General features: G+C 39.9%; 1 protein-coding gene across 1 annotated transcript in view; it reads right to left on the minus strand.

Annotated features, from left to right (window-relative positions):
• The window catches only part of LOC145390993 (arylsulfatase H-like), a 145,448-nt gene extending 143,810 nt beyond the window's left edge, over window positions 1-1,638 (minus strand). Inside the window, exon 1 of the mRNA XM_080265725.1 lies at window positions 1,468-1,638. Coding sequence (XP_080121851.1) covers window positions 1,468-1,638 — 171 coding nt within the window. The remainder of the gene's footprint in view (window positions 1-1,467) is intronic.
• Window positions 1,639-13,795: the final 12,157 nt, after the last annotated feature.

Genomic DNA, 13,795 nt, shown 5'->3' on the forward strand with positions numbered 1-13,795 from the left:
GATAAGGACAGAAGGATGAGCTGAACTTTTTCATGCAGGTGATCAAATACCAGCCTTATTCTCCTCATTCTATCCGTGTTATCAGCATTAGCAGGATCGTCAGCATTGTAAAAGTGGAGGTGGCTCAGAATTTGCTGAAATTGATTCCAGCCCATTACTTTCCCAAAGATAGGTGTGCTGGTCATAGGGTCCGTAGACCAGTATGCCGGAATTTGTCTTTTCCGTACAATACGCATCAAAAGAACCAGGGCTAGAAAGATAAACATCTCACTTTGGGGAAGGGGGTGGCTGAATCAGTGGAGAGGTGGCCTGCAGTCCTGATGGACTCAGGTTCGAATCCCGGCTGGGGCAGGGAACAGTTTAAGGATTTGAATTTCATAAAAAAAGCAGACTTTCCTGATCTACCAGATGACCCGCCGACATGTCATAAAAGTACCCCCGCTAATACCAATACACCAGTCCTGTATGAGACAGCCCTAGCATGTATTCAATATGGACGGTGGATGTTAGCGCCGAAGTGGTGACATATAGAGGGGTGTATGGTATGTAGTAGGACTACTGGGCCTTGAGAGCAGGCTGTGAAGCCTATGCCCAGTGTTGGACACATAAAAAAAAAAAAAAAAAATTATGGTAACAGGGTAATCATACTGGAGGAAGTCCTGCTTCTCCTACCTTCTCGCTCGCTTTCACAGTGCTGGCTGCATGCAAATGTGTTACTCTGTTCCAAAATCCACTCCACAAACTCCTCCCAAAAGAACAGGTGAAAGAAATCCACCCTGGTCAGTGTGGATTCCTGGAGCTGTGCAGCCAGACCGCCACTTGTCAGTGAAGGGGTGAATGATAGGAGTGAAATTACTCCCATCTTCCCAGTCCAACGAAACACTACCGTCTCCAGCCACGTCCCCATCGTTGCTTTCATCGGGGTGGGGAGGAGAGGGTGGTGGAGGAGGTTCGGGAGGTGGAGGGCGGAGCCCTTCCCCACTCGTGCTCCTCTTCCTTCTCCTTTTTCCTTTCCCCTTTCCCTTCCCTTTCCCTCCTTTCCCCACATCACGGGGCTGTGGAGAGGAAGCGCGGGAATGATAAGGGGTGAAATTTGTGCTAGGGAGCGGCTCCCCGCTGCCTCACAAGACATGCTCATGCTGCCTCCCTCACACCACGACTTTCACTTTCACCGCTCTCTCCCGCCACACCACTTTCACTTTCACCACTTACTACCGCCACACCGCTCCTGCCTTCCCCATACAAAGCACTAGGCTCATACCTGTGTCTTCTCCTCGCCGCCCTTTCGATTCCACACCGCGAAATCCTCTCTCTCCTTATTCATGAGGTAGCACCACGTCCCATGGCTCCGTCCTCGTCCTCGTCCTTGTCCTCGCCCTTACCCTCCCTTTCCTCTAGGGGCTGGAGAGAGGTGCGTGCACATGGTTGGGGTGCAGGCTGGCCATCTCTAGCCTCATGATACCTCACATATCGCTGCATCCTCAGGGACAGTACTTCCTCTTCACTGCTGCTCGTTTCGTCCTTGGGAAGCACGTAATCCTTGTCCGCCATGTTGTCATCAAGTGGGGAATTGCTGTCGCCTGTGAAGGCGTCCAGGGTGTCTTGAATTTCAGTGTCAGAGAGACCTTGGTGTGCCATGTCCATTCAGGGTCACTGCTACAAGGTGGGTGACCGAGACAAGGGAGCACGCAGGTCACGCGGGGTCAGGTAGTGTCCCTGCCTGGTGGCGGATTAGGGAAAGTGTCCCACACGTACGTACCAAAAATCATGCATGAGATTTGAAAATTGAGCAAATGACTGACCTTGCAATAGCAAAACATATGGATACATCATCAGGTGTCGTGGTGACAAAACGTAGTGACGTATCCATACGTCAACGGGACGCCTCGGGTTAAAAAATGAGAACAAACTCATTGAAAAAGTGTAACTTAAAAAAGTATGGATAGCAAGATGCCTAACTCAAGAGGAATTGGGAACACTAAAGGAGGGGAGAGAGAAAGCAAAAACAAAGAATGCAGAAAGGTCAGAGGTAGAGAAGACTAATTTTTTTTACAAAGTAATTGGATTGCAGGTACAAACGTGGTTCATAACCAACAGGGAATAATAACAGTGATGGTAGTAGACTCAAGCTATGGCAAGTATGTAAACAAGATAATTAACCCCTTAACCACGAGGCGTCACTTTCGTGACGCCTGGGAGCAAGGGATCATACCACGGGGTATCATTTTTGCGATTCTGTGTTATTTTGAATTCGCCTGGGCTTTCAAGTGGTGGCTTGTATCATCTATCAGTACTGCCAATGTCCAACACTAGTCAGCACTCCTAATCTCAACTGTACTCCCATCCATTGTTGACAATTTAGCCATTTCTCCCCATTCTTGACTCCCCTCCCTACCTCCCCTCCATTACCCTCTCCTCTCGCCTGCCCGGCCGTGCTACGCTAAGTAAATCTTTCCTGGAATTTTCCACTGATTTCATCCATTGAAATAAGCCCTATGCCTTATTCTTATACCAAATAATATATAACAAAAAGAAATAAGGTAAGTGAGAGTGCCATACACCTGGAATTGGCTAATTGTCACCTGACAACACCTTACATGCACTCGTTCGCTAATTTTCGCTGTTTATTTCCCCTTGAAATATGCAGTATAATCTATTCTCGTAATAAAACTATATATAAGAAAGGACGGGAGAAGCCTAAGTGATATTTACATTCACCTGGAACCACCTAATTATTGCAGGCCACCACACTGTATTCTACGCCAAGTAAATCTTCCCTGGAATTTTGCACTGATTTCATCCATTGAAATAAGCCCTATGCCCTATTCTTATACCAAATAATATATACCAAAAAGAAATTAGGTAAGTGATAGTGCCATACACCTGGAATTGGCTAATTATCACCTGACAACACCTTACATCCACTTGTTCGCTAATTTTCGCTGTTTATTTCCCCTTGAAATATGCCGTATAATCTATTCTCGTAGTAAAAATATATATAAAGAGGGAAGGGAGAAGCCTAAGTGATATTTACATTTACCTGGAGCTACCTAATTTATAATGTATTGTCTAGATTTCCTGCCAATCATTTCACAGCTATATATTAGCAGCTCTCAAGAGGCTGACATTGGCAGTAATGCATTCTCCCTAAGTAGGCCACCCCGGCCCACCACTGTCAGTTTACTGTCGTCTTTCAAGGTGAAAGTACGTCGGATTCGCTCCTGCTAACTTCTGCCGTTTTTTAGCCCCATGCAAAAGGCACTGTGACCTTTACCCCCTACTAAACCTCGTGTGGAAAGAGGTAAAGGGCTGACAATTCATAGAGAGTGACTACGATCTTTCTGTTGAGTAAAACAGTGCAAGTGGAATTGTAAATAATGTGTAAATAATGTGTAAACAGCAAGTGAAACCAATGAATGTAAGAATAAGTGAACAGTGGAAAATAGTTTTATAAGTTACTTCAAGTGACAGTGCATAACACAGTGTAAATAAAATAGAAATGTAAATAATGTAAATAAAATAGAGAACGTAAATAGAAATGTAAATGAGTAGTATTATAAGAATACGAGTATACTGTATATACTAGGAGTAATGAAAGTGAAAGTTTCACTCTAGCATATATGAATACTATGAGTTATGAGAGTGAAGGTGAAAGTGACATTCACTTTCAGTGCTAGTATACAGGACGAGAAAGTGAATGCTTCGTATTTTACTGAAAGAGAAATTGAATCCCTACAGTGACAATAAACCACTGTTACTGAAGGAAACTTATGGATAAAGACTGTAGATATAAATAAGTGTTATATAGTAATAGAAATATAAACTGTGAGTGTTTTTTTGAATAATAAATGACAGAACACCAGCGGCGAACGATCGGAAGTGGGAGGGTCATACGCCCTCGTAATTTTCATTGCTTTCACAGTTTTTTTTTTTTTTGAGTATGGATTCCAAACTATTTGAGAATCATAGAATAGTGTTTCTAGTGATAACATCAGGCTGCAGTAATCATATTACGGGTTGTCGGGAAGTGTAAAGTGGAGACTTTGTTACCTAACTTCAGAGTCTCCACAAGTCCTACGGTACTCGAAGAAGGCTCAACAAACGCCCCAGGAGAAAGCTGAGAGTATCTGCCATAAGCATATGTGATTTTAATATTCTAGGACTAATAACTGATTTTTGGCAAATATTTTTAGAGAGTCTCGGATTGCGAATATGCCCGCGGGAGCCGCAAGAAAAAGCAAAACAAGCCCGCGGTTAAGGGGTTAAGTTGATGTACTCAAATGCAGATGGAATGGTATCTGAATTATTAGAGATAAAAGACTATACCAAAGAAAAAGAACCACACATTATTTGCCTACCTGAATTAACTCCAAATTAACTCCAAAGATATCAAACATCACCCTAAACTTAGAGGAATACAATATATGGAGAAGAGATAGGAATTTAAAAAAAAGGAGGAGGAATTACAGTATATTACAAAAAAAAATCTACAAGTCAAAGAAGTAGAACTAGACATACCCTCATAAGTAGAACTGATTGCAGCAGACATTAAGACATCTGAAAGGAAAGTACTGTAATTGTGGCTAATGTATACATGTCACCCAAAATGAAAGTTTGGGAAAGAGGTGTATATGAAGACCTGGCGGAGAGTACAATTTAGAGATTAAGAGCATTACTACATAGAATGGAACAGAAATCTGAAAGAATTATATTAACTGGAGATTTCAATACAAATATAAATTAGAATATTCTAGATGTAAAAAGCCATGAAAGCTGGTGGGACCAAAAGCTCCAGGATCGTGTGCAGGAGCTTTTCCTAACACAACATGTAAACGAAATCACCAGAAGATGAGGACTTGATCCATTAGTACTACATCTTATATTTACTAAGCAAGAAAATGATATTGATAATCATAATGTATCACACTCCATTCGGCAAAGTGACCATTCAGTATTAAATTGCAACTTCAGGATTGCATATGACATAGCTAACAGTAATGAGAGTTACAAAAAGAGCCTAAACTACAAAAAGGGCAACTACCAAGACTTAGAGAAGTACTTCTTAAAAATAGAATGGGAAAAGGAGCTTAGAGGACAGGACTAAATAGCAATATCTAGAAAATTTTGTCCGTTTTATGTAATAGAAGCCAAAAATTACATCCCACAGCACAAAGAAACAGAAATGAAAATGAAAATTGTTTAATACTGAACGTAAAAAAATATAAAGACAAAAACAGACTTGCTGTGAAACAGATATAGAAGACACAAAAGTGAAAGGGCTTACAATAACTATAAACAGGCAAGAAACGGTTATACAAGGATAAGGAGAGAGTCTCAAAGACAGTTTGAGGCAGAAATTATAAATGAAAGTAGTGATCACCCTAAGCCATTTTACAGCTACATCCGAAGCAAAAGCAAAGTTAAAGATGGAATACAGTCCATTACGGACGGGGGGATTATCTATACACAAGAAAAAAATATTTGTAAAGTACTCAATAAAAATTTTCAATCAGTTTTTACAGAAGAAAATAATTTTGAAGGAGATGATATGAAACATGCATGCCCACACATATTACCAGATATACAAATATCAGAAATGAGGACCAGGAAGAGTTAAGTATATTAGACAAAGGTAAAGCAAATGGTCCTGTCGAAATTGCAGGTTGATTGCTACAAGCATGTGGAAAAGAGTTAAGTAGACCAATATATTTAATATTCAAGGAATCCTTAAGTCAAGGTAAACTACCTGATATTTGGAAGAAAACAAAATTTTTTCCCCAATTCAAAAAAGGCAATAGACAGAATCCACTCAACTACCGACCAGTATCACTGACCAGTGTTGTAAGTAAGATATTTGAAAAGCTAATAAGAAAAGTTTGGGTTAAACATCTAGTATAACACAATATGACAACAGAAAGACAGTTCGGTTTTAGATATGGGAAATTATGTGTTAGTAATCTATTAAGCTACTATGACAGGTTTGCTGAAACAGTACAGAAAGGAGAAGGATAGAGGGACAGTATCTATCTAGATTTCAAGACAGCATTTGACAGAGTGGCACACCAAAGACTTTCATGGAAACTGTACCATCAAGGAGGAATCCAAGGCAACCTGTACTGTTGGATGCAAAAGAAAATTTCTCAGAAAAAAAGGAAATGAAAACAGTATTAAGGAGTAATTACTCATCGTGGAGGGAAGTGACTATGGGAGTCCCGCAGGGCTCAGTTCTGGCACAAGTTATGTTTTAACTGTTGATGATGCAAAAATACAAAGGAGAATTGCTAACACACACTCTTGAAGAAAGCCACAATGTTAAGATAAAGTTCATGAATGGAGCAATAAATGGCAAATGGAACTCAATGTGAACAAGTGTCATGTAATTAAGTTAGGTAAAAGTGGAAAAAGACCAGATTTGGATTATCATTTTGGAAGTTCAACCCTCCACATATCAGAATGAGAGAAGGACCTAGGAGTGATTATCAATAACAGAATATCTCCTTTTGACCACATCAGTGAGAAGGCATGGAACATGTTTACACTGCTTGCTAATATGAAAATAGCATTAACATACATAAATAAAGACTTGCTGAGAAAGAGAATATCATTCATCAGAACAACCCTGGAGTATGCATCAGTAGTCTGGAATCCTCATCTCAAAAATCATATTGATAAGATTGAAAAAAGTACAAATGTCCACTACAAGATGGGTGCCAAGCTGAAGGGATCTAATCTACGAAGAAAGACTACAAAAAACTGAGTCAACCAACACTACAGGAGAGAAGGAAAAGAGGAGACATGATTATGTTACATAAACGCATCTCAGGGAAAGAGAAAATAGATATAAATGAGTGTATATCCTATGGGGAGGCATCAGCATGAGGACACTGCAAAAAAATAAATAAAAAGAGATGCGATAGAGACGAAAGGAAATTCCGCTTCCCCAAATAGGGCAATTGATCACTGGAATGCACTACCGAAGGAAATAGTGTGTGCCAAAGCAATTAATATTTTTAAGGATATGTATGATAAAAGTTATTTCATACACGGGACAGTACGAGCTTGGCTCATTCCTGTAAAGGTACAGTTAGGTAGGAACAATAAAGTAAGAACACACACACACACACACACATACATACACACACACACACACACACACACACACAGCCTGATTTATTACCTTTCTTTGGATTTTCTGTTTAACACCATCTTTTCTTCAAGGAAATTCACCTGACATAGCAATGACGGAATCCCTTTTCTCTCTTTATCTATATTACCAATACAAATTCCCAAGCCAAACCAGGCATTTGTGTGTAAGTGATCAGTAGTCCAACTTGCTCTCATGTTCCTGACTTTGAATCTTTCTCATTTTCTACGCTCTGGCTATGATCATCCCGTCATTCTCCAAATAAACTCTGTTTTTCCACCTTCTGATTCAACTGACTAGCCGAGAATTTCTGACTAACTTTCTTCTACAATGAAATACATTCTTCTTCTCCTTTATCTGAAGTCTCAATTTTAGATTTAATGTTCAACAAAGACTTTGGTTTTCCTCTGTTCACTGATTCACCTGGCATGAAAGCCATTCTTAATGACCCAGAGCACCTTGTACAGGAACATATACGTTCCCTGACTCTCTTAGGGAGAATTTCGTCATAAATGACCTTTTATTTTCTGTATAAATCTTCTTCATCTATTGGGTCTTCCAATCATTCTTTTTTTTTTAAATAAAGCTGTCGCACCCCTCCAATAAAGTCTGTAGATCTTCTCAAGAAGCAGCCTTTTTGACATACTGCTGGTGTGTATTGGATCACCCTCAGGCAATATTTTTTTTTTTTTTACTTTCCATGGAATGAGTATTGATTCCATAGCTGGGAGACCTCAGAATGTGCTTCGAGCATTAGGGAGATCATCTCAGGAATATAAGTATCCATTTCTTTCTCTCACCCTCTTGTCAAAGGCCACCAGATGTCAGGATTATGTGACCTTTATCTATTTGATATATAGAGAGAGAAGATATATTATCTTGCCTGATTGACTGAAAAGACCCAAGCAAAGAGAGAAAATAAGTGTTGGCGTTGTAAGGGAACGTCAGAGTAGGTCGTCTCTATCCAGTTTTCCTCTTCGTATTTTAAGTGAGGTGAGGTGATGAAATAGGCAGATTGGGGTTGATGGAGATTTATTGTGAGACAGTTGCTTGGCTGAAAAGTTAAAGAGCTTGACGTGACCCGTGTATGGGTGGTAGCAGTTTGTGCTTGTAGCTTTCCTCCTACTTCAATCTCTTTAAGCTCCTACTCTCCTTGTCCTTCCTTCTTCCCTGGCTGCCTCTCTGTCGAGATCTCTGGTTCTCTGACTCTCCTACATGTGATTTCGGACTTATATCCTCCTCTGACTTCCGGCTAAAGTGTGTGGGCGTACGTTTGCGTACGTAAGTGCGTGTGTATGTCTGTGTGTGTGAATCTCGCTTCCGACACGTAACAAGCTTCCATCAGGTCATCCTGTGTTTGGGACACGAGTGTCTTGCTATGAAAAAATGTATCTAACCTCTCCCTGAGATCTCGGACATATTTACCTGCTTTACATAATGTCACCTACACTATAGCTATAGTTACATAGTTAAATATTACATATTGTGTCAACATATTATTGCCCACACATCACTCAGTCATGTCAAACTGTCGTACCCACGACATTTGTATATATTACAATATACAAAGCATAGGGTTACATGGTACACTGATATGAGTATCTTGAACAAACATACATGGTATTCTTCATAATATTGTAGTGACATAACAAAACTGCAGAAACATAATATAGAGTAGTGAAATATTGCAGCAGCATAACTGTGTATGTATGACATATGTGCAGATATTTACACAATGGTAATATGATAGTAATACAGTGGCAAGTCTACAGTACCGTAGTCAATTATATCAAGAATCAGCCATATGTAATATACTTGCTGCATATATATATATATATATATATATATATATATATATATATATATATATATATATATATATATATATATATATATATATATATATATATATATATGGAGCCTCTGTGGCACAATGATTGAGTGTGCGTTTTCGCACATGGGAGAAGGAGGGTTCAAGCCCCGCCTAGGTAATACACTTTGGGAGCGTTCTTCCAGCCACGTACTGCTTTAACATACATAAGGGGTGCTGTGGTTCAACCAGTGTAGCGTACTATAAAGTATGCTTGCACCCAGTCGGCTTCCGTGAGACGATTACACTTGGTTCACAGACTACACACATTTCCAAAGCCACTCCAACACAACACTCACACTTACAAACACTTCTCACGACATACAATCTCTACCAGAGAGGCTAAGCCACATGGTAGAGATACACAGGCTGTATCGTCCGCACTACGGTCGGGACAGGCAGGTCCTGCAGTGGACACTCAAACGGCTGCTGCTGCTGATTTATATATATATATATATATATATATATATATATATATATATATATATATATATATATATGTGTGTGTGTGTGTGTGTGTGTGTGTGTGTGGAGAGATAGATAGATAGAGAGAGAGAGAGAGAGAGAGAGAGATGAGATGTAGTATTATTGTTATTTTAATTATATACATGTATATGAGTTTAATTATATATACACTATATGATAAGTGACCCCATTAGTTCTTTCTTTTCCATTTTTTATATATATAAATTATATTCATACTGTGAGCATGGCAGCGTCCGGATTGACTCAATATGATACGTTTGTGTGAAGCTGCAGAATGTGGTGAATGTTTTTGGCTTATCCGATAGAGCCAGGATTCCGGGGGCTTGAATTATGAGTGAATGAAAGCGTGGCCTATTTGGATTGGGCAAGTTTGTGCTTTCTGGACATTGCTACTCCTCACCCTGCCCTTGGGTGGGAAAGGAGGTCCGGATGATGATGATGATAATGATGATGATGATGATGATATACAAATGTACAACTTTCATTCAGTGGGCCTCACTTGAATGTTTACTGCCCTTCCCCCGTGAATAATGATCCTAACTTTGCAATCCTAAATTGCATTCTGTGCATAGCCAATAGTAATATAGCAAAAATGATGGAGATTATAAAGACAACTGGAGCTGGGCTATACACATAAAATGGATTGAACATATTCATACTATACTCTTTTCAGGGCTTCATTGTTTGATTGATCAATTGCAGGGTTTTAAACTTAAGTGGAGTCAACTTAATATGTGTACTCATGTTTAAAATAATCTTAGTTAGTGGTTGGAAGTGCTTGTAAGTGTGACTGTGGATGGCATAATGGCTTTTCGTAGCTAAGGTTGACGAAGAAGGTGTAAGCACAGGACAATAGTCAGGTGCTATGTATAGACCTGATGCCGAAGTATGAGATGGTGGTGTATTTGGACAAATCACTAAGACTGATGTGTTATGAATGAAGTAGAAGAACTGCGAATGACCGATGTGTAGATGATGGGTGAGATTTTCTGGAGCAAATGTGAAGTTGCAGTGCTGATGAATGCCATGGTTTCTAATGATAGTCGTATCGCCATGGACTTTCAGCTGGCTGAAATGTGAAGATGTAAGCAGAACAAAGGTGAAAAACATGTAATGATGTGCAACATTTACGTCAATTGTTGATTCACTAGCGAAGGTGACAGTGTTCTGTTTCTTAGTGACCATGATGAGTTCCATGGTAGTGTTGATGGTGACCAATGTCATCTTTCTTAGATGGGAAAAGGTATATTTGATTGACTGTGAACAGATAATCTGTTATAAAGGGTACAAAAACTACTATTGATGTCGGTGTGAAAGTTGCTTCTAATTATGGGTAATATAGCATGAGACTCTTGTCCCAAAACAACGGCTTTAAACCATGTTTATAAATGCCTTGACTGATTATTTGCGTGAATTGGCAGTAAGCTAATGGTGATCTTGCCATTACCAGCATTGCATCGCCCCGTACCCTTTCAGGCGCATGGTATCCTTAATACCCTTATACTCCGGACCTAAATTTCGCGGCATCGTCAGCATGTGTGCACAAAAACGGTCGGAAAATTTTAAACTGGTCTATTTTGTTTGCTATTTTTTGCACTCAAAATACTAGAGCAAAATATGGGGTAACAATATATCATTTGAAAGCTTAGAAGCTGCTCTTTGCCATGATAAAATCAGATAGAAGGAATATTGATCATGGGCAGACATAAAAAACAAAATAAAAAAGTGATGTTGCTGGCCAAAAAAGTGAAGAATTTACAACTCATGTAATATGTGCACAGACATGAAACTTACCGGTATTCGAAGTCATACAAGTGTATAGATATTCCTACAAGACATACAGATTATTCCCTGGGCCTCTTGTGGTAGTTGGGGTAGCATTCTGGGCAAAATCCCTTGTTTCACTTGGGGCAGACATAGCAAGTACACATTCACTTATTTCCGTCAATAATAGCCCAAAACAGCACTGTCATCCAATGTCATATATCACAACTTATGCCTGAAATACTCATTTGCTGGTGGACCTATATATATATATATATATATATATATATATATATATATATATATATATATATATATATATATATATATATATATGTACCAGCTATTTCACTTATACATCTGCTAAAAAGGATAATATATAGCATGTACCAGATTTCCACTGACTCACAAGCAAGATGGCGGACCTACTACTCTCTATTTGGCTCTACTGTATAATAAACGCTGGGACGTGATTGGATAGCTAAAGAGAGTGAGTGGGAAACAATAGGCCAATCATAAGCCTCGATGTGTGACGTCTAGCCTCAACAAAACACTTTCCATTCTCACATGAGCGGGAGATTTGAAGGCAGCCACGATCGTGGCCTCATGGAGCCTGCCGGGGAAGCCATGTATCATGCCACGAGGAGTACAAAGGTTAAATAATGTTTATGCACAGCGGGAGACGCTGCCACATTTGCACAATTTTGTACTGGCTTTGCAACACAGCGGCAGAGTGGCCAGTGTACTCTCCTTCACAGATATCCTCTCTCCACTCACCATAAACAGTACGTGTTCCTGTCTTGTGACCTACAGCAGATGCTGGAGAGGGATATCTTTACCTAGTGGCAACAGTGAAACCGTCTGGCTCCGTTCCCAGGTTATGCAGACATTCAAGTTCCCGAAAGGGGAGTGGATTATGGAAGGAGGGCAAATTCAGCCAGCAGTTCCCGGGGTTCACATCCAGATGAGCCTGATGCAACAAAAACAACAGCAACAACAACTTTAACACCTTAATCACTAGGATGTCTTTTTTTTTGGGGGGGGGTCTATGTTGCCTACTGCCAGATTGATATATTCAAGAAGTGAAGAGGTTAGTCAAACATTAATTTAATGCTGTATTATATGTATGTGTTCTGAAATGCCTTTGGGGGCTAAATTATCTTGGGTTCTCAATATATTGTCTCTCAATTTGTTATCGACTTCATTACCATCATGCTCCAGTATGATCTGAGTAAACTTTCTCATGACTGGATTACTATATCAATAAACTAGTAACAATGAAAAATATAACCGTTTTAAAGTAAGGTTATGCAGGAAGTGTCTGGAACATGATGAGAGGTAAGGTAATACTAGAACTCAGGAGAGAGGGAGATGAAACAGCCGAATCTTGTAGCTGTGAGAGAAAAAACACAGAACTACACTTGCAACAGTGAGAGCAGGCGGAAACGCCCATCCCACTTTTCTCTCCTGGTTGCATGTGAGTGGTTGGTGGTGGGGTGGGACGTGGCTTGAAGAGATTGGGAGTCCATTTGGTGACCAGTGCTGGGGTGCTGTCTAAGCATGAAACTTCTTTACCTGTCTGCTCCTGCTGCTGCTGTTCATTCTCTCTCTCTCTCTCTCTCTCTCTCTCTCTCTCTCTTAGTATGATTGTGGCCTATTTTGATTTAGCTTGTGATTCTGTTATGTTGACCTCCGTCAGTGAAGTTGGAGGGGGTTATGTATTGACCTATGTTTGTCTGTTTGTTTGTTTGTCCCCATGAGATCTCCAAAAGTTCTCAACGAATTTCAATGAATTTTTGTGGAAGAGTGGGCCATGGGCAAAGGAAGAATTGATTAAATTTGGGAGTAGATCCTGATCCTGATCCTGTGTATCCCGCATAATATAAGTTCTCAATGAATTTCAAGGAAATTTTGTGGAAAGGTGGGCCATGGGCCAAGAAAGAATCTGTTTAATTTGGGGGCCGATCAGGATCTGCATGCTGCATTGGCTGGGGTATGAGCTCTCTGTGTGCTTTCTAGTTTTGTATGTAAGCTCTCTTCTTAGGGTCATCACTTACAGGGGAGAATATTTTATTGACTTTGTTATATTTTGTACCATTCAATATCCTGTTGTTTGGTTTATCAGCTCATCTGTTTTTATATGGTAATTTTGTTTGCCGTAATTAATAACTTTAAAAAGTACCAGTGTCTCTCTCTCTCTCTCTCTCTCTCTCTCTCTCTCTCTCTCTCTCTCTCTCTCTCTCTCCTCACCATATTCAATTCAGTACTAAATGTGTATAGAGTATTTTGTGGATTTTTGTGAGACCATATACTCTCAAGATGATGGCTGAAATATTGGCGGAAAAAAGTAAGTTTTCCCGCATGTCCCCATTCTGCTGATCTCAGCTGGCCAATCAGAGATGAGCGGTGCAATGCCTTATTCTCACTTCACCCTCGTGGAGGTGCTTATCCATCAATGCTCGCAGTTACCAGTATATTTCCTGTAGCTGGTAGGTGAAATACATGGCTGTGCAAAATGAATTCATCCAAAT

The sequence above is a fragment of the Coenobita brevimanus genome, chromosome 16 (assembly GCF_032717465.1).
Source record: "Coenobita brevimanus isolate Jiangsu-jjx chromosome 16, ASM3271746v2, whole genome shotgun sequence".
NCBI classification, from domain to species: Eukaryota; Metazoa; Arthropoda; class Malacostraca; order Decapoda; family Coenobitidae; genus Coenobita; species Coenobita brevimanus.